The sequence below is a fragment of the Notolepis coatsorum genome (assembly GCF_963971535.1).
Source record: "Notolepis coatsorum genome assembly, chromosome: 5".
NCBI classification, from domain to species: Eukaryota; Metazoa; Chordata; class Actinopteri; order Aulopiformes; family Paralepididae; genus Notolepis; species Notolepis coatsorum.
Genome location: NC_140169.1, coordinates 159,010,595 through 159,031,600, shown reverse-complemented (window position 1 = coordinate 159,031,600; position 21,006 = coordinate 159,010,595). Strand labels below are relative to the sequence as shown.

The following is a 21,006-nucleotide window of genomic DNA, read 5'->3' as shown; positions in this document are numbered from 1 at the left end:
ACACTCTTCAACACAGACGATACGTTTCGAACAAAAGTTTGTTATAATCATTTTCATATAACGCTACTTGGGACAGCTCTGCTGTAAACACTGGTGTAGCTACCCCGCGCTCGGTTGCTGCCGGTCAGTCTGCCGTGAACATGGGAAATAATTGCGACAGCTCTGCTGTAAACACTGGGAATAACCTCGGTTGCTATGCCCACACGCAACTGCAAAACCGCAAAACTTCACCCTGGGCTCCGGTTTTCAAGACAGCGGTTGCAGTGTAGCAAATCCCCGGTTGTGTGTGGCCGAACAGTGCAACTGCGCACATACAATCATGGTTATATTAAATCCAGCGCTCGTGTGGACAGGGCCTAAGTTCAAGTTTCAAGTTTTGTTTTATTTGTCACATATAAAGTTCACGTACATTACAGTCAAATGCTTGGTTCTGTATGAGCCTCCTGAGCAGTGGTGCGTTGGTCATGGGATGGGGTTGCACGCCGTTCAGCCAGGTCTGTGAGCAGGAGCACGCACATGCACGGATGTGCACGCTCGTGCACACAGTAATGCGCTGCACTCGACTGATGCGCCAACTCGCCAAGTACCCACCTGGCTACTTTGCATAAGAATAGCGCAGGTCGTCAGGTGTGTTCAAATACGTCCTCAGACACATTTACACAAAACTTGTGAATGAAATGTGTTACATTCCATTCCTAGAGGCAATTAGGCATTGTCTTCACACTAACACAATTGGCAGTGTTAGGGGTGGGAAAGCTGATGGGTGGGTCCTGGGCGTTGTGGACAGCGACCCCTACAGTTCGGTCGGGGCGCCTGCACAGCAAGGGTAGGATCTGGAGGGAGGTAGTGTGACCTTCCACACGTTACACTCTCCCGGTGAGAATCTGCGCTGCCAGGCTGGCTGCCGGCTGGCTGCACATGCGTCGGAGGAAAGCATGTGACACTGTGACAGTCTTCGGCCTCCCGGACCAACAGTAGGGGGGAGTGCGCAACAACCAGGAAGGGGGTTGGGAATTGGCATAACGACTAACAGTGGGATGGGAGAAAAATCGGAAAAAAGGAGGGGGGAAAAAGATATATATATAAAAAAAAAAAAACACAGTGCAACCAGGTATGAAATCACCAACGCAACACTGCTCCTGAGAATGTGCTTCATACAGTAAAAAAAAGTAAGTAAAAGAGGAATAACACTATACAATATACAATATACAATATACAAACGAAAGTACAACCTAAGTACAATGAAGTAAAAATGCAGACAATGAAGTAAAAATGCAGACAATGAGGTACAGAATTCAGACAATGTGGTACAAAAACTTTATATTTTTTAAAGGCAAGGTGCCAGTGTTAATTTAGTCAACGAAAATGATGACTAAATATGGTCGTCGTCAAAGCTTTTTCCCCTGACGAAAACGAGACGAGACGTCACGTTAATGGAGATCATGTGACACTAACGTGACGAAATAATTCATGCAATGTCGTTGACTAAAAACGACGACACAAAATGTAGTTTGCAAAATAAAATCTTGCTAAACATTTATTCTACTTCAACGTCAACACTGTTTACTTGCTAGCTAACAGGAACTCGTTTGTCGACAGGAAAGTAACAAACAAAATAGATAAAGGTGACTAAATATGATGAAAACAAAAAAGAGCATTTGAGAAATGACTAAGATGAAAACGAAAATGTAAAATAGCTGATGAAATTAACACTGCAAGGTGCAAAATGTAAATGAGGTATGGATGTAGTGCAAATCTCTTTAATAAATAGATAAATATGATGTAGTGTTAAAGTGTGCATGTGGATGTGTGTGCAATGAGTGTAGATGGATGGGTTGATGTTGTATAGTCATTGAGCATCATGATGGCCTGGGGATAGAAGCTCCTTCTGAGTCTCTCTGTGCCGGCCATGAGACTCCGGTAGCGCTTGCCTGACCGCAGCAGTTCAAAGAGGCAGTTGTTTGGGTGACTAGAGTCTTTGACTATTCTCTCTTAGCCTCTCTGCAGTCTGCTGCGTCGTGTGCGGTGCTATTCCCAAGCCAGGAGGTGATGTTTACCAGTCTCGCTCTGTATTTACTTAGTGTGCTCATCAGAGTGAACGTGTGTTGTTTGTTTACTAATCTGCTTCTCTTCCGTAGCTTCACGGTGGAGGCCTGCTTCACCTACAAGGCAAACCCTGCAACCTACAACCCAAAGCTTAGTAAGTGAGACAGTATCTTTTATTGTGTAATTTTATTACAGATCCAAGATTGGACTTGACTTGCCTTGTTAAAGGGTTACATACAAATTATAATACAATTTAATTAAAATTAAATTAAAATGTAATAGCTATTTCTATTACCCTGCCCAGTGCCCATACATGTACCCCATCCCCCATGTTGCTATTATGGTAAAACGATATTCAGCTGGTCCGTGATTGTATACTATATTAATAGTAGTCTGCCGTTGTTCTGTACATATGCTACTGGCTGAATTACCCGGTACAAGAGAAGAGTCGGCATTCGGCGGCGGTGCTATGAAGGAATTGGCAGACGGATAACAGAGCTCAAATCAACATAAATGCGTTTAATTTCATAAAAACAACGCATTACTAGTCTAATCGTTTGGCTTCCAGCAAACTCAAGCATGAGTTTCTGCTGAAGGAATCCATCTCAAAATTATCAAAACAGCGTTGAATATTCTGGCTAACCCATAAAGTTATTTTCTCTGGAGCCAGGAAGCTCTCTTCAATGCATTTGTTGTTGTTTGGTTCGTTGCTATGGTGATGGTTGCTCCGTCTGTTCTTGTTGCGGTCTTCTGTATGGTCTCTCTGTCTGCGTGTCTGTGTGTCTTTGTCTGTTCTCCAGTGGCTCCTTTTATCAATGAGCCTGGAGCGTCTCTGTGATGTCACAGGAGGTGACGTCAAGAAGATGTTTCCTCCAATCACGGGCTCTCTAAGTTTGAATTTGAAATAAGGGCTGTCTTTTGAGCCCAACTGCTCCTTTCCATTGTTCCAAATCAGAGAAATAGATTTACTATCTAAATTAACTTAATACTTTTGTTATTTAACCCCAAGATATATATATTCGAATTGAGATTGATTTCCTAAACACAGACATATCATTTTTGACTTAAACAGCTTTATGTTTAGATGAGAATCACAGTATTTTTATCATCAAGCCCATTTTCTATAGTTTCTAATAATATTCTTTTGACTTACTCAACATCTATGCTAACAGTTCTTATTTCTATAATTTTAAGTATTTCCAATTTGGTTCAGAAAAGGCTTAATTGTAAAACTCTGTGATTCTTAATCATACACACAGCATATTTCATATCATTAGCTTCAGAATAATTACCACAATATGACAGAAATATTTGCAGTTCATTCTAAGCTCATTTGAGTATAGTACCAGACATTTGAAAGTGTACCTTTTTACTGTATTACAGAAAACATAGCCCCTCCTTATTTGCAGCTGTCTCTCATCTGTGTCACAAGAGACCCCTAGCAGATAACAGGGGCATGTGATCTGCCCACGCCATTGTTTTCAGCTGTTGACTAACACACTATATGTAAATTGAATTATTTACAGAGATCCTTTTATCTGTAACAAGGATCTGTTCTATGTAACCATGTAGAAACCTCCAGGCTTGACCTCTTGTGGTTTGTAACTTGAAAGGACATCTGTTATCACCAATCCTATTTTTTAGCCTTTCAGAGACATATTTTATAAACTAAATATAGCAAATTATACCACACTATGACGCCTGAATTTCCCCCAAGGGGATCAATAAAGGAATAATCTTATCTTAGTTTATTTTCACATGGTCTCTCATGGATTTCATAATCTTACAGGGGCAGTGAAACCCATTTAAAACCGGGTCATAGTTTTAAAACGCATGCCAGTTATCATAGAAATAAACATGTTTTTATTTTTTACTCAACGTCCCGAAAAGTAGATTCACGTGGTCTTCATCATAACATCACAAACCCTCTCTTCCCTCCTCCTCCTCAGCCATCAGCTACTCCCTGGAGGCGGAGGCGGTCCGCAGGAAGCTGGGGCTGCTCTCCAGGGTCCTGTTCCTCAACAAGTCGCTCTCCGACCAGGACTACCAGTCTACCGGAACCCTGGACCTCCGCGCCCAGAACAAGAGAGCGTGCGTCAAGACTAAAGTCAAACTCCAGGTACCTCGTCCTTTTGTTGGGGAAAATGGCCATGGTGACTAGTAGTGGTGGCTGCTAGTATTATTATCTTTTTCCCCCTCCTGATTTTTCCGATTTTTCTCCCATCCCACTGTTAGTCGTTATGCCAATTCCCAACCTTCTTCCTGGTTGTTGCGCACTTTCCCCTACTGTTGGTCCGAGAGGCCGGAGACTGTCACATGCTTTCCTCCGCCACATGTGCAGCCAGACGGCAGCCAGCCTGGCAGCGCAGACTTTCACCGAGAGAGTGTAATGTGTGGATGGTCGCACTACCTCTCTCCAGATCCTACCCTTGCTGAGCAGGCGCCCCGACCGAACTGTAGGGGTCACTGTCCACAACGTCCCAGGACCCCTAACTCAGCCAAACAAGTTAGTATAGCGATCAGCCCGAGCCAAGGCAATGCTGACTCTCCGGAAGTCGAGACCGCAGCCTCTTGCATTGGTGACGAGCACAATCTCTGCTACGTTGTAGTTCTTTAGATGACCCTGTGTTGTAGTTCTTTAGATGACCCTGTGTTGTAGTTCTTTAGATGACCCTGTGTTGTAGTTCTTTAGATGACCATGTGTTGTAGGACTGGACAGTAATGACTCAGATGATTCAGGTCCTGACTGAATCTCGGTCGTTAAAAGAACCCAGGACGCCTACCGTAAAGAGTAGGGGGTTCCCCGACGTTCCTGGCCAAATTCCCAATCAGGTCTCTGACCCCAGGACCCCTAACTCAGCCAAACAAGTTAGTATAGCGATCAGCCCGAGCCAAGGCAATGCTGACTCTCCGGAAGTCGAGACCGCAGCCTCTTGCATTGGTGACGAGCACAATCTCCGCTACGCCACCTGACCGCCAAAAATTCCAAGTTTTAAATGTCTTATTTTATTTATTATTATTTTTTTACCAATACCCGATCCAGCTATATTAGTGATATCGGCGGCCGATACCAATATCGGATCGGTGCATCCCTAGTCTATACTACTATGTTACTATCCTTATACTACTACCTATCATGCTAATATGTCTATATTACTATGGACTCAGAGTGTAACACTCAAGTTCAACACTGTTTGACGAACAATACCACTGACCCTTAGCTGCCTGCCAGAGTTGTACCCTTCCTGCTGACTTGTTGTTTCAAGTTTCAAGTTTCTTTATTAGTTGTCATACAGAAGTACAGAATACTTTTATACAAAATGCTTCTTTCTATTACGCTCCAGAGACTGTGCTAGACAAAAATAGATAAGTATAAATTAAAATAAGTATAGCAAGTAAAAATAGAAGTCACGTACTTACACGACTTGTAAGTAGTTTTGGATAAAAAGCGCTCAGCTAAATGACTAAATGTACATGTAAAATGCTGGGAATCACCGTATGATTTAATTGCATAATAATAATAATAATATAAACGTATTCAAACTAACAATAATTACAATTATTGCAGCTACAGAAAAGTGCTACACATCAAAGCAGGAGCAGCAGGAGGCAAGGATTTCAGATATGTTTTAGTTTGAAGCAACACAAAGAGACCGGAGAGGCCAGTTTGAGACATGTCTGGAGGTCATTCCTGGACCTACGTCAGCTTCAGTTCTTTAGATGACCCTGTGTTGTAGTTCTTTAGATGACCCTGTGTTGTAGTTCTTTAGATGACCCTGTGTTGTAGTTCTTTAGATGACCCTGTGTTGTAGTTCTTTAGATGACCCTGTGTTGTAGTTCTTTAGATGACCCTGTGTTGTAGGACTGGACAGTAATGACTCAGGTCCTGACTGAATCTCGTCGTTAAAAGAACCCAGGACGCCTACCGTAAAGAGTAGGGGGTTCCCCGACGTTCCTGGCCAAATTCCCAATCAGGTCTCTGACATCAGAGCCACCTAATCATCCCTCCCTCCTTAATTGGCTGATATCAATCCCTGTCTCCTGAGCCGTTCAGCCATTGTGTAGTGTGCTGTGTGCCTGGTGCCAGTGTATGGTAGCCATTGTGTAGTGTGCTGTGTGCCTGGTGTCAGTGTATGGTAGCCATTGTGTAGTGTGCTGTGTGCCTGGTGTCAGTGTATGGTAGCCATTGTGTAGTGTGATGTGTGCCTGGTGTCAGTGTATGGTAGCAATTGTGTAGTGTGCTGTGTGCCTGGTGTCAGTGTATGGTAGTCAGTGTGTAGTGTGCTGTGTGCCTGGTGTCAGTGTATGGCAGCCATTGTGTAGTGTAGTGTGATGTGTACCTGGTGCCAGTGTATGGCAGCCATTGTGTAGTGTGATGTGTGCCTGGTGCCAGTGTATGGTAGCCATTGTGTAGTGTGCTGTGTGCCTGGTGTCAGTGTATGGTAGCCATTGTGTAGTGTGATGTGTGCCTGGTGCCAGTGTATGGTAGCCATTGTGTAGTGTGCTGTGTGCCTGGTGTCAGTGTATGGTAGCCATTGTGTAGTGTGATGTGTGCCTGGTGTCAGTGTATGGTAGCCATTGTGTAGTGTGATGTGTGCCTGGTGTCAGTGTATGGTAGTCAGTGTGTAGTGTGCTGTGTGCCTGGTGCCAGTGTATGGTAGTCATTGTGTAGTGTGCTGTGCGCCTGGTGCCAGTGTATGGTAGTCATTGTGTAGTGTGCTGTGTGCCTGGTGTCAGTGTATGGTATCCATTGTGTAGTGTGCTGTGTGCCTGGCGCCAGTGTATGGTAGCCATTGTGTAGTGTGATGTGTGCCTGGTGTCAGTGTATGGTAGCCATTGTGTAGTGTGCTGTGTGCCTGGTGCCAGTGTATGGTAGCCATTGTGTAGTGTGCTGTGTGCCTGGTGTCAGTGTATGGTAGTCAGTGTGTAGTGTGCTGTGTGCCTGGTGTCAGTGTATGGCAGCCATTGCAGGGCTGTACGCTAAGCTTTTTCACTAGGGGCACACTAATTAAAAATATTTTTTAGGGGCAAATTTTTAAATAACAATTTTACCATTATTAAAAAAATATGTTCCTCCTGCCTCATTACTGTGGTCCTTTTATTTAACATTTAAGTGCGTTTGTTTTCAGGTTTGTATCTTTTATAATGAACCAACCGAGAAAGTGTGTAAATCACTAATAGAACAAAAACAACAAACTGTGTGTGTGTGTGTGTGTGCGCGCGCTTGTGTAGTGCTCCTTGAATGAGATCACCACAACACACACACACCATTGCATTAATCAGGAGGACAAGAAACTCTGCATACATTTGTTTCACAATGAAAAGTGCTTTAGAAATCAAATGAATTATTATTGTAAATAACCCCATGAAAGGTTTATCATTTGTATGGGTAATTACCTGCTTCATATTTGTGATGTTACTGGTTTCAGTGTGTGCCTAAAGTGATCAATGTGTTGGGCCGTTTATAGAGATCTATGCCAATTAATGTTTATGTATATCCGGGACTTTTTTTAGTAAGAATTGAGAGGTATTTGTATATGTGACCTTTATTTTGAAAACCGTGTTGCGACGCAACCTTATTTACATTTGCGCTTTTGACAGTGAAATGTTCAGTCCAACTTAGCTCGAAGGAAAGACTAATCAAAAAGGTTTAATTGACCCGTATGAGGCTCTTACGGTAGGACTTTGATTGTTTATAGAAGTGGAATGTAATACTATGCTAAACGAGAAATAAACAGTTTGTGACAGACAGCCAGTAAAGTTGCAAGCCACTTTCATTTCATATACGGGGACACTGTGACAATTATTAGTATTATCTTATTTGCATATTGTCTCATTATTAGATAGATAGATAGGTTGATATTTTATAAATTTAAGTAGACAGTATTTCACGTCCTAATAGTGGGCTACTACTACTACTCACCTAATGCATGGCTGAACCTGAACGTTAGAAGTGTCCGTGTCCCCGTCAATCAATCATCACATCATCACGTCAATCATCATCATCATCTTATCATCTCTCCACATCGGACGTGGTTGTCATAAGCTGGACTGATATCCACTCCGTTGTTCTTGCAGAGCAAAATTTGTATCTTAAATGTATTGAAATGAGGTGCTTCTTTGGCGATGCAATAGTCCATATTGAAAGGAAGAGAGGCCACATTCAGTTTTTATGGGATTTGGTGTTGGATGTATAGACTACGCAGATAGGGACATGGTCTTTAATCGCACGATAGACTACAAGTACCAAGTATATAGCGTGACCTAGATTCACTCCACACGCAAATCTTTTTTTTCACTCAGGCTATCGGTGATCGCAGTAAGTTCATTCATTGCCGACAGATTCTTTCATAGCACCACGACATTGTGTCGCACTGACAGCTTGCGTGAGTGGCGTCATCACACGCCTTGGATAATTTAGGAGTGAAATGCGAATGCAAGGCTTGAAAGCACTACACGCAAGCCCGCCCCCAGATAATATTTACCAATCGCAACGGCCAATTAAAGGGGCAATTCGCGATCATATCATCGCAGTGTACAGGCCTGCATTGTGTAGTGTGATGTGTGCCTGGTGTCAGTGTATGGCAGCCATTGAGCCTGCATAGCCCAAGGTTGGGTGCTACCAGTGGTGGTGAAGGAGGCAATTTCCACCCTAGATTGTGGGGAGCGCTTTGAGTGTCTAGAAAAGCGCTCTCCACAACATTCTGCATTCGCACACACACAAACACACACCACAGGTCACTTTAAACACACAAGAAAAGGTCACTTTAAAGGAAGGAAAAGGAACACTTTAAGAAAATAACTTGTTGTGATTGTTGTATAGTATAGTTAGTAACAGCAAGTATAGCATAGCGACATAGAAGAAAAGCTGCACATTGTATAGGTATGTACTAGGGATGGGACTTTCTAGCAACAGTGCTATTCGAATATTCGTTTTTCATAATATCAATTATTTTGTAATTTTTTATTAAAAATATATTGTCATTTTTTTTGTTACACTTTGAGCGCCGGCCAGAAATCCGGAAATGACTGTGCATTGCCAGGATTCCTGGGCGATTGTAGCATATCTCATAACCGTTTGTTTCTGCATGTCTTCGTTCGTTCACAATTACAAGTTAAAAAAAGGTCAACACAGGTAAAAATCGTAGATTGTTTTATTGGTTTGTTTGATAGATTGTTTTATTGTTTGATTGATAGATTGTTTTATTGTTTGATTGATAGATTGTTTTGTTGGTTTGTTTGATAGATTGTTTTGTTGGTTTGTTTGATAGATTGTTTTATTGTTTGTTTGATAGCTTGTTTTATTGGTTTGTTTGATAGATTGTTTTATTGTTTGATTGATAGATTGTTTTATTGTTTGATTGATAGATTGTTTTGTTGGTTTGTTTGATAGATTGTTTTATTGGTTTGTTTGATAGATTGTTTTATTGGTTTGTTTGATAGATTGTTTTATTGGTTTGTTTGATAGATTGTTTTGTTGGTTTGTTTGGTAGATTGTTTTGTTGGTTTGTTTGATAGATTGTTTTATTGGTTTGTTTGATAGATTGTTTTATTGTTTGATTGATAGATTGTTTTATTGGTTTGTTTGATAGATTGTTTTATTGGTTTGTTTGATAGATTGTTTTATTGGTTTGTTTGCTAGATAGTTTTATTGTTTGATTGATAGGTTGTTTTTTGTTTGATTGATAGATTGTTTTGTTGGTTTGTTTGATAGATTGTTTTGTTGGTTTGTTTGATAGATTGTTTTATTGTTTGTTTGATAGATTGTTGTATTGGTTTGGTTGATAGATTGTTTTATTGGTTTGTTTGATAGATTGTTTTGTTGGTTTGTTTGATAGATTGTTTTATTGTTTGATTGATAGATTGTTTTATTGTTTGATTGATAGATTGTTTTGTTGGTTTGTTTGATAGATTGTTTTATTGGTTTGTTTGATAGATTGTTTTATTGGTTTGTTTGATAGATTGTTTTGTTGGTTTGTTTGATATATTGTTTTATTGGTTTGTTTGATAGATTGTTTTATTGGTTTGTTTGATAGATTGTTTTATTGTTTGATTGATAGATTGTTTTGTTGGTTTGTTTGATAGATTATTTTGTTGGTTTGTTTGATAGATTGTTTTATTGTTTGTTTGATAGATTGTGTATTGGTTTGGTTGATATATTGTTTTATTGGTTTGTTTGATAGATTGTTTTGTTGGTTTGTTTGATAGATTGTTTTATTGGTTTATTTGATAGATTGTTTTATTGGTTTGTTTGATAGATTGTTTTATTGGTTTGTTTGATAGATTGTTTTATTGGTTTGTTTGATAAGATTGTTTTATTGGTTTGTTTGATAGATTGTTTTATTGTTTGATTGATAGATTGTTTTGTTGGTTTGTTTGATAGATTGTTTTATTGGTTTGTTTGATATATTGTTTTATTGGTTTGTTTGATATATTGTTTTATTGGTTTGTTTGATAGATTGTTTTGTTGGTTTGTTTGATAGATTGTTTTATTGGTTTGTTTGATAGATTGTTTTATTGGTTTGTTTGATAGATTGTTTTATTGTTTGTTTGATAGATTGTTTTATTGTTTGATTGATTGAATGTTTGATGGTTTGTTTGATAGATTGTTTTATTGTTTGATTGATTTATTGTTTGATTGTTTGATTGACAGTCCGACTGACTGACTGACAAACTTGAAATGCAGTAATACTATTATATCGATCAGGTGGGAATATATTGTATTGATCAGGTTAGTAGATATTGTACCGATCAGGTATTATAGATCATGTGCATGCAATAAACTAAAAAAAAAACATTTTGATATTTTGTTTCTCATTCATGTACTGTGCATAATCTGCTCCCGTGTTGTAGACACTGTGTTGCTCTGTACCTACCTGTTTTCCAATTTATTCGTCCATACATGATAAACACATTCATAAAGTAATAATAGCTTGTATTGATAATATATCAATTAGTTTCACTTGGAAATACTACTACCTTATCAACCACCATGCCTGGTGCTAACGAACAAGTAAGTTATAACTACTGGTGTAGGTCCAGAAAACATTATTATAAAATACAGAATACTTTACAATGCAGAAAACTTGAAACTTTGATGAAATGAACATTTTTATTTCAAAATATGTTCAATAAACGGGGTGACAAGTCATCAGTACCAACCATTGTTGCTGTGCATTAGACACATATGCTGGTAACATTCACAGTATAAAATTATGGTAATTTACCAAGACAATACCTTATAAAAAGTGAACACTGGCTGATGATAACCAACCATTGTTTCAGTGCATTTAGGAGTTTGCTGGTAACATTCACAGTATATGATTATGGTAATTTACCAAGACAATACCTTATAAAAAGTGAACACTGGAGGATAATCAACCATTGTTTCAGTGCATTTAGAAGTTTGCTGGTAACATTCACAGTATAGGATTATGGTAATTTACCAAGACAATACCTTATAAAAGTGAACACTGGAGGATAATCAACCATTGTTTCAGTGCATTTAGAAGTTTGCTGGTAACATTCACAGTATAGGATTATGGTAATTTACCAAGACAATACCTTATAAAAAGTGAACACTGGCTGATGATAAGCAACCATTGTTTCAGTGCATTTAGGAGTTTGCTGGTAACATTCACAGTATAGGATTATGGTAATTTACCAAGACAATACCTTATAAAAAGTGAACACTGGAGGATAATCAACCATTGTTTCAGTGCATTTAGAAGTTTGCTGGTAACATTCACAGTATAGGATTATGGTAATTTACCAAGACAATACCTTATAAAAAGTGAACACTGGAGGATAACCAACCATTGTTTCAGTGCATTTAGAAGTTTGCTGGTAACATTCACAGTACAGGCACGTCACATGATCAACTACAGGGCATATCTTACTTGGTCTCTCGCATCGATGACTGCATTGTCCATTGATGAATGGATGAATCGCCAGATGATCTGTGGACCAAAAAATATCCAATACATGCTTCCAAAGTATATAAATAAGAGGCCAATAATATATAATAATAATAATGCAGGACCTGTTGCGGAGGTCTTTATTCGGCATGCAACGACACTCAATGTTTTAGCGGTACACACAGTGGTTAGTTTTTTTAGCACACACACCGGAACACACACGCATGCATTGTCTCTTTAGAATCGCCGATGCGATTCGTCTCTGCGATTAACCCATCCCGTCGTCCTTCCCCCCCAAGGGCAGCCGGGAGCAGACAGGCGTCAACGTGAGCTGCGTCTTCGTCAAGGACGCCACAGCGTTAGCGATCTGTTGTTGTGCATGTTTTTCCATTGGGTTTATCTTATCGGGGGGGAAACCCTTGCGAGCACGGGGAGAACATGCAAACTCCACACAGAAAGGCCTGGGAGATACCCCACCTGGGTACCTGGCATCATGGAAACCTGGTCCCCAAGCGGGAATCGAACCCTGGACCTTCTTGCTGTGAGGCGACAGTGTTAACCACTACACCACCGTGGACTGCATTAGAAAAGTGTGGTATGTTACCTACAGTATATACTTTTATAAACTGGGTGACTGTCAGCAACCATTGGTTCTGTGCAAACGGTAAAAATGAGGGGGGAAAAAGATAAATAAAAAAATAAACTATATACACACAATGCAAATGATGAATGGAGTCGACACAGCTAGATCGCTAACATAACGTCTCATCTGCAAGTGGTCCAAACATGCCTATGCAATATCGACAACCGTGGCCCAAATACATGTGTTCAATGCATTTGTCTTGTACAGAAAACAGTGCAACTACTCATACACTATACTATACTATACTATACTATACTATACTATACTATACTATACTATACTATACTATACTATACTATACTATAATATACTATACTTCTCTCAGCTAGCTATACTATGTACCGGTACACATGGTTCTGTCTGTATCACACAATGATGGATTATTTAGAAGTAATCTGTACTTCTGTGTGCCGGATTATTTAGAAGTAGTCTGTACTTCTGTATGACAACTAATAAAGAAACTATTTAGAGAAATCCCTCTTTGTGTGGTACAGAGCGAAGCATTTGTCACGATGCAGGGGGACTTTGCATGATGTGCAAAAATATCTGGTCTCACTCCTGAGGCCACGCCTACTGCAGACCCGACATTTCCTACACGTTAGCTTTTGCTTGGGGGTGGCTTTGTATGCAACCATTACATGCTTCACAAAGCCACCCACTAATCTGCTCTGCGGGTCCCCCGGTGGGGCCCTAGGGTCGCACTGCCCATCACGCCCCACCTGCTCAGCCCCTGCCTCCTCCTCATCCCCACCCCCTGCCTCCTCCTCACCCCCACCCCCTGCCTCCGCCTCCGCCTCCATCTCCGCTGTCACCCCAGGAATCTTCTTCTCCTGACCCCCTGTGTAGGTCCGCGCCACAGCCCTGGTGAATCGGAAGAGGTTGTAATAATAGCCTTGTGGGTGCCTGCTTTTGTACAAGACAAAAGCGTTGAACATACATATTTGGATCAGATACATCACAAACTTTTTGGTCCACTTTCCAGTCTTACGTGTAACCGGATAGTACGAGAGGTTTTGATCCAGCTGGTCGACGCCGTTCATGAATTTATTGTACGACATGATGGATGACGGCTTGAGCATCTCCACCCTCAGCGCTTTGCCCTTCTTCTGCTTCTTCCACACCTTCGCCATTTCCATGGTGTCCTCGTGGTAGCTGCTGATGGTCTTCACGATCCTCTTATCGCGCCATGCCACGATCAGGACCTGCTTATTGTTGACCGCAATGCGCTCCCCCACACGGATGTCAGCTTTGGTCACGTTCTTGATGATGGCTGGCTCCCCCCGGTGCTTCCTGAGGGTACCACAGACGTCGGTCCTCAACTGTCGGAGCCTGGCGGACATGCGTACACTGTTGTAAAAATGATCCATGTACAGCGTATAACCGGCCCCAGACAAACATCCAAGCAGACCGACGACCGTGTCCCCCAGGTGCGAGCCTTCCCGGCAATATGGCTTGAATGCAAAGCAATATCCTGTGCGTGATTCGCACAGGAAGTACGACTTGATGCCATACCGGGTTGGCTTGTTGGGGTTGTAGACACGGAAGGTCAGGCGGCCTCGCCATGCCATCACCCCCTCGTCAATGGCGAGCTCACGTTCGGGCTGGTACAGTTCCTTGCACCTCACGTTGACAGGGTCGACTACAGGGCGTACCTTACACAATTTGTCTCTAACATCCAGGGATGTTTTGTCCGCAAAGTGGAGGAATCGCCAGATCAATTGATACCGGTTGCGTGGCATGGTCTCCGAGTAGTATGGTGTGTACATCATATCGTCAGTGGTCCACATCATGTCCATGCGAGGCTTCCGAAGGACACTGCTCAGGAAATTGAGTCCAAGGAACTTCTTCAGCTCCTTCAATGTGAGTGCCTTCCAAAGCAGTGCCCTGCTACTGGTTAGTGTGGGGTCCAGCCGGGCAATGGACTGATCAGCGTAGAGGTTGGTCTGGGCAACAATGGGATTGAGAAAAGCATCCGTCAGGAACAGATCTAGCCATTTTGCAGGCCGGTACGATTTCAGTGCCGCGGCGTCCTGGAGCAACCCCGGTTGGGCTGTGAAGGGGATCCTGTGAGGCACCCAGCCCTCACGAGACCAGGCATTCTCCTCTTCCTGACGGATCGCAGACCTGCTCTTCGCTCCACGACCTGTCAATTATACAAATATACTACAACACCCCTACTGTAGACAAACATTCATATGCCACGTAGTTACAAACTGTGTGTGAGTGAATGAGTGAGTGTGTGTGGGGTTCAGATGTCAGAGCTGGACGTGGTGTGGGGGTCAGAGGTCAGAGCTGGAAGTGGTGTGCAGAGTGAGGCCAACTTACTGCGCTTAGATGTGCGTTTCCGCCCTGCAACGGGTTCCGGCATGTCCAGACTAGCATCCAGTTCTAGAATCACATGATGTAATACATTACACTAGGGCAACGTATTGTCATTTTATTTACATGATATATATATATATAGCATTATGTGTTATATTTTATGTACAATTACCTGCAGGAGTAGAATGTGATCCTATGTCGTTGCCAGTCTCTGTGTCACTCTCTGCGGAGTCTGCACCAGAATCTGAATTGGATTAAATTCATTCAGTAAGTAAGTCTCATAAAACACAATAGTAATACATTTACATACATGAATGTAGTTAGTACATACCCAAGCATGTTGGTGTACCAGCGCCTGACTCTGTGTCGGATCCTGTAATGAACACAAAATAAATCAGCTGCCATTGTACATCAAAGCATGTACATGTGTGTGTGTGTGTGTGTGTGTGTGTGTGTGTGTGTGTGTGTGTGTGTGTGTGTGTGTGTGCTGTAATCAATGCTATTGGGACTGTGCTAAATGCTATACACACTGAGTGCAGAGGTGTTCTAGCATCAGATGTCTGTAGGCCTGTTTGAGCCTCCTTTTTTTTTTTTTTTTACAAGGGCTTGTGTGTGTGTGTGTGTGGTGTGTGATATGCAGGCAGTGATCTGCTTATATTTGATTTGGATGTCATGCATGTTCAAATCGATAGTTGCATGCTAAAGCTACATTATTGGATAATGCATAGAGGCCTCGCCATGTGCTGCGAAGTTCAAAGGTGTTGGAGAGGGTTCATGCCTTTGATCTTGTGTGGTGTGTGTGTGTGTGTGTGCTGTAATCAATGCTATTGGGACTGTGCTAAATGCTATACACACTGAGTGCAGAGGTGTTCTAGCATCAGATGTCTGTAGGCCTGTTTGAGCCTCCTCCTTTTTTTTTTACAAGGGCTTGTGTGTGTGTGTGTGTGTGTGTGTGGTGTGTGATATGCAGGCAGTGATCTGCTTATATTTGATTTGGATGTCATGCATGTTCAAATCGATAGTTGCATGCTAAAGCTACATTATTGGATAATGCATAGAGGCCTCGCCATGTGCTGCAAAGTTCAAAGGTGTTGGAGAGGGTTCATGCCTTTGATCTTGTGTGGTGTGTGTGTGTGTGTGTGTGTGTGTGTGTGTGTGTGTGTGTGCTGTAAGCAATGCTATTGGGACTGTGCTAAATGCTATACACACAGTGAGTGCAGAGGTGTTCTAGCATCAGATGTTGTCTTTAGTGTCTTTAGTCTTTAGCATGCAACTATCGATTTGAACATGCATGACATCCAAATCAAATATAAGCAGATCACTGCCTGCATATCACACACCACACACACACACACAAGCCCTTGTAAAAAAAAAAAGGAGGCTCAAACAGGCCTACAGACATCTGATGCTAGAACACCTCTGCACTCAGTGTGTATAGCATTTAAGTTCAAGTTCTTTAATAGTTGTCATACAGAAGTACAGAATACTTTCATACAAAATGCTTCTTACTGTTACGCTCCAGAGACTGTGCTAGACAAGATAGTATCAAATAACATAATAACATAATATAGCATGAATTTAGAAGAAGAATGAGGTCACAGTTGTTCGGTATAGACATATGTACAATGTTCTGAGTTACCATATAATATACAATACACAATACTATGCAGTGTACTAATGTACAGTACTATCTAGTGCAAAGCAGAAATGGGATGAGGTACAATTTTAGGTACAATTTACAGTAAGGTGTACGAGTTGTAGTGCAATCCTTCATCCATAAATATAAGTGTGGGGAGTGGGTGCTACAGTGTGTTTGTTTAAAGTGGGTGTGTGCTATAAAGTGTGTGTAGTGGGTGCTACAGTGTGTTTGTTTAAAGTGAGTGTGTGCGTGTGGATGTGTGTGCTATGTGTGTTTGGTGGTTGTTGTTGTGTAGTGTTCATTCATTGTTCGTTTAGCAGCCTGATGGCCTGGGGATAGAAGCTACTTCTGAGTCTTTCTGTGCTCGCCTTGAGACTCCTGTGTCGCTTGCCTGACGGCAGCAGTTCAAAGAGGCAGTTGTTCGGGTGGCTCGAGTCCTTAATAATTCTCTTAGCCTTCCCCTTGCAACGCTTGTTGTAAATGTTCTGGAGAGTGGGGAGCCCCCCTCCAATTGTGCGTTCGGCTGAACGTGTCACTCTTTGTAGTCTGCTTTGGTCTTTTGCAGTGCTATTCCCAAACCAGGAGGTGATGTTGCCGGTCAAGATGCTCTCTATTGTACATGAGTAGAAGTTCTTAAGGATCTTCTGGCTGACTTGGAACTTCCTTAGGCGCCTGAGGAAGTAGAGGCGTTGTCGTGCCTTCTTCACCACACTGTTAATGTGTATGGTCCATTTCAAGTCCTCGGATATGTGGGCTCCGAGGTACTTGAAGCTGTTGACTCTCTCAACCGGTGCCCCGTCGATGCTGAGGGGGCTGTAGTCCTTGACCCCCGACCTCCTGAAGTCCACAATCATCTCCTTTGTTTTGCTGACGTTCAGGGAGAGGCTGTTTTCCTGGCACCATCCCGCCAGGACCTTGACCTCTTCCAGGTAGGCCCTCTCGTCGTTGGCAGAGATCAGGCCCACCACCACTGTGTCGTCAGCAAATTTGACGATTGTATTGCTACTCCGCTGAGCCACACAGTCGTGTGTGTACAGGGAGTAGAGGAGGGGACTCAGAACACAGCCCTGGGGGGCCCCTATGTTGAGGGTGATGGATGAGGAGGTGCAGTTGCCTGCTCTCACCACCTGGGGTCTGCCAGTCAGGAAGTCCAAGACCCACTGGCAGAGGTCATAGCCCAAGCCCAGGTCCCTGAGCTTGGCTATGAGTATGGAGGGGACTATGGTATTGAATGCCGAGCTGTAGTCGATGAATAGCATTCTCACATAGTTCCCCTGCCTCTTGTCCAGGTGTGATGCTGCTGTGTGCAGCACATGGGATATGGCGTCCTCCGTGGACCTGTTGGGGCGGTATGCAAATTGCAGGGGGTCCATGTTGATGGGGAGGGAGGAGCAGATGTAGCCCTTTACTAGCTTTTAGCACAGTCCCAATAGCATTGATTACAGCACACACACACACACACACACACACCACACAAAATCAAAGGCATGAACCCTCTCCAACACCTTTGAACTTCGCAGCACATGGCGAGGCCTCTATGTAATGTAGCTTTAGCATGCAACTATCGATTTGAACATGCATGTAAAGACACAATATTCACATTGCATTCGTCAACATGACTTACCCTTCTCCCCTCGACCACCACGACCACCGCATCCCCCGTCGGACTCGTGAGATGAATCAGATCCATAGTACCTCCGACCCAAATCAATATCCTCGTCGGATGACTCCCGAGCTATAATAAATGCATACCGGCGTTGGTTGGCGAACTAACGTTACATATTCACAGTATACAATGAATCAATTAGCGTTAGGTAAATCATCATCAAATATACACGTTTCACACACACACACAATCACATATATACGACCTTACCTGGTGGTTCCCAATCGGCGCTCCCATCAGATTCATGGACCGTTGAATCACTGTCCGATGATGCTGAAGAAGAGATCAGCACAGCGGCCACCTTCCTCTTCCTCGAACTACGACGGGGAGAGCCGCTCCCGGTCCCGGGGCGAGACACGTCGCTGGGCCCAGCGACGGTCTCACGGCTCTCTCCGGTCGTCGGTGCTGCTGCTGCAACCGCGGGTCCGGCGACGGTCTCACGGCTCTCTCCGGTCGTCTGTGCTGCTGCTGCTGCAACCGCGGGTCCGAATGCCAGCTTCGTTTGAACAAACCGATCCGCTGTCGGTCTGTCGCCTCGCTTACCTACACTACGTCTCCTCATACTGATCTAAATGGAACTACTAACTGATCAAACTACTATTACTACTACTGAAATATACTACATAGACTACACACTAATCCCTCACAATAGTACTACTAGTTAGCACGACTAAGTACTTCTAAAGCACAGCTGAAACCTTACAATTATTCTGATACTACCACTATACTGTATAAAACTATAAATATAGACTATAGGCTGATCACAATACAAATATCTCTTTCTCAATCTCTCTCTCTCTATCGCTCTATCTATCTCGCTCTCTCTCTCCCCTACAAAACCTCTTCGATTCTGGGATGCCGCAAACTTTTATACCTGTGGTCAGGTATGCTGGCCAATCAAATGCCAGCTTCATTGTGGGGTGCAATATGCATTCTCTTGTGATACAGTGTTAGAAAATAGGGGGACACTGCCACCTAGTGTAATTTGAGAGGAAATGCAGTTTCCGGTTCAAACTCTCTGCCAAAAGCTCCGCGGTGAAGTTCAGACTGGGAAAATCGAAAAAAGATGTAAACAGATCAAAGACGAGTTACGGCGTCCTCTGCAACTTGAGCATGGCGGGGAATGACGAGTTCCGGCGTTTTCGGCAGTTAAAGTGTTAAAAATATATTGTTATTTTTAGTTTCAGTTTGAATTCAGTTCAAATGTTCAGTTTCAGTTAAATTCAGTTATTCTTTTTAATATAATGGATAATTAAAATCAAAGGGTATTGCACATAAATAGGCACTTCTATCAAACGGTTTTAATAAACAAACAGAAACAGTAGCATGTGCATCTTTTAGATCAATTAGGATATGAAAATTAGGCTGCCTCTAAATATAAAATGGAGTGGTTTGCAAAAAAAATATATATGATATTTCTGATATGAAAATCGAATATAGATATGATATCGAATATTCAAATATTCTAATATTCGGTCCCATCCCTAGTATGTACATAGGATCCAGTGCCTTTAAGCGATTTATTACCATGTCTATTTACCATGTCTAATCTAGTCATCTTTTTATTATTTTATTATAATTCTTTATTATTATTGTTTTTATTGCACAATTGAAGCGCGCATGGCCAACCGCATTTCACTGTATGCCCTGGTATGTATGTGATGAATACAACTCTTGAATCTTGAATCTATATAAATGTAATGAATTATTATCATTGTTATTAATGACAACACTTCATTATGGTGGTGTTTACAGGACAACATCAAGGACAAGCTGAGGAGCCTCCCTGTGGAGGTGTCGGTGGGCATCGTGAGGACCAAGCGGCAGAAGAGACAGGACACTCTGCCTCAACTGGTGCCTGTTCTGGACGCCTCCCAGTCCAGCAAGGTGGTCACTGAGGTGAGTACTGAGTTCATCTGGCTGTTATTTTATCTTCTTTTATTTTAGTTTAGGCTATTTTTAGTTTTAGTTTATGTTATATTATATTGGATGATGCTACGGTCGAGGAACCACCGCTTTGTTGTGGTCCTCGATCGTAGCATCATCCAATATAATATAAGTTAACATAAACTAAAATAATATAACATAAACTAAAATAAAGGTACTGAATGACGTGACAATAAAGGAATCTGAATCTGAAGTAACCACAATTAGATTACATTACATTGCATTACATTACATTACATTATATTATATTCAAATTAGGGCTGTCAGTTTATCGCGTTAATTAGATTAATTAATTACACAGCAAATTATTGCGTTATGAAAATTAACTCAAAATTAATATATATTTCTTTTTTAATTATTTTTTTTATCACATTCATTCCATAAGAACGTAGAATAAACATTTACAAACTTTTAAAACGTTTGCATGTCCTTGGTATCTGATTCTAGGGACATCTATGGATCTCAGGGAATGTATTCCCAGTGTCAGAAATACTGTGTCTGTTACTAGGCTTGAGTAAATTGTAATGAACCAGATGAGATTATCACTTTTTTTTTTTTTTTTTTTTTTATCTTTGACTGAATAACACCATGCTAAAATTGATCAGACCTGAAAAATCTAAGCAAATGAATAAAGGGAAGATGATTAAACAGTACTGAATTCTGCCATCCAGACACATTTTAAATTATGATTATAGAATATAAAATATCAGGCCTAAAATGGTTATGCGATTAATTAGATTAATTCATTACAAATCCTGTAATTAATTAGATACTTTTTTTTAATCGCCTGACGGCACTAATTCAAATTTATTGTCATTAGACAGCA

The 21,006-nt window shown here is 41.7% G+C and overlaps 1 protein-coding gene across 1 annotated transcript in view; it reads left to right on the top strand.

Annotated features, from left to right (window-relative positions):
• The window catches only part of itga6a (integrin, alpha 6a), a 139,096-nt gene that overhangs the window by 75,740 nt on the left and 42,350 nt on the right, over positions 1-21,006 (top strand). The window contains exons 11-13 of the mRNA XM_084314728.1: positions 2,139-2,200; positions 3,996-4,165; positions 19,989-20,132. Of these exons, the coding sequence (XP_084170854.1) occupies positions 2,139-2,200; positions 3,996-4,165; positions 19,989-20,132 (376 nt within the window). The remainder of the gene's footprint in view (positions 1-2,138; positions 2,201-3,995; positions 4,166-19,988; positions 20,133-21,006) is intronic.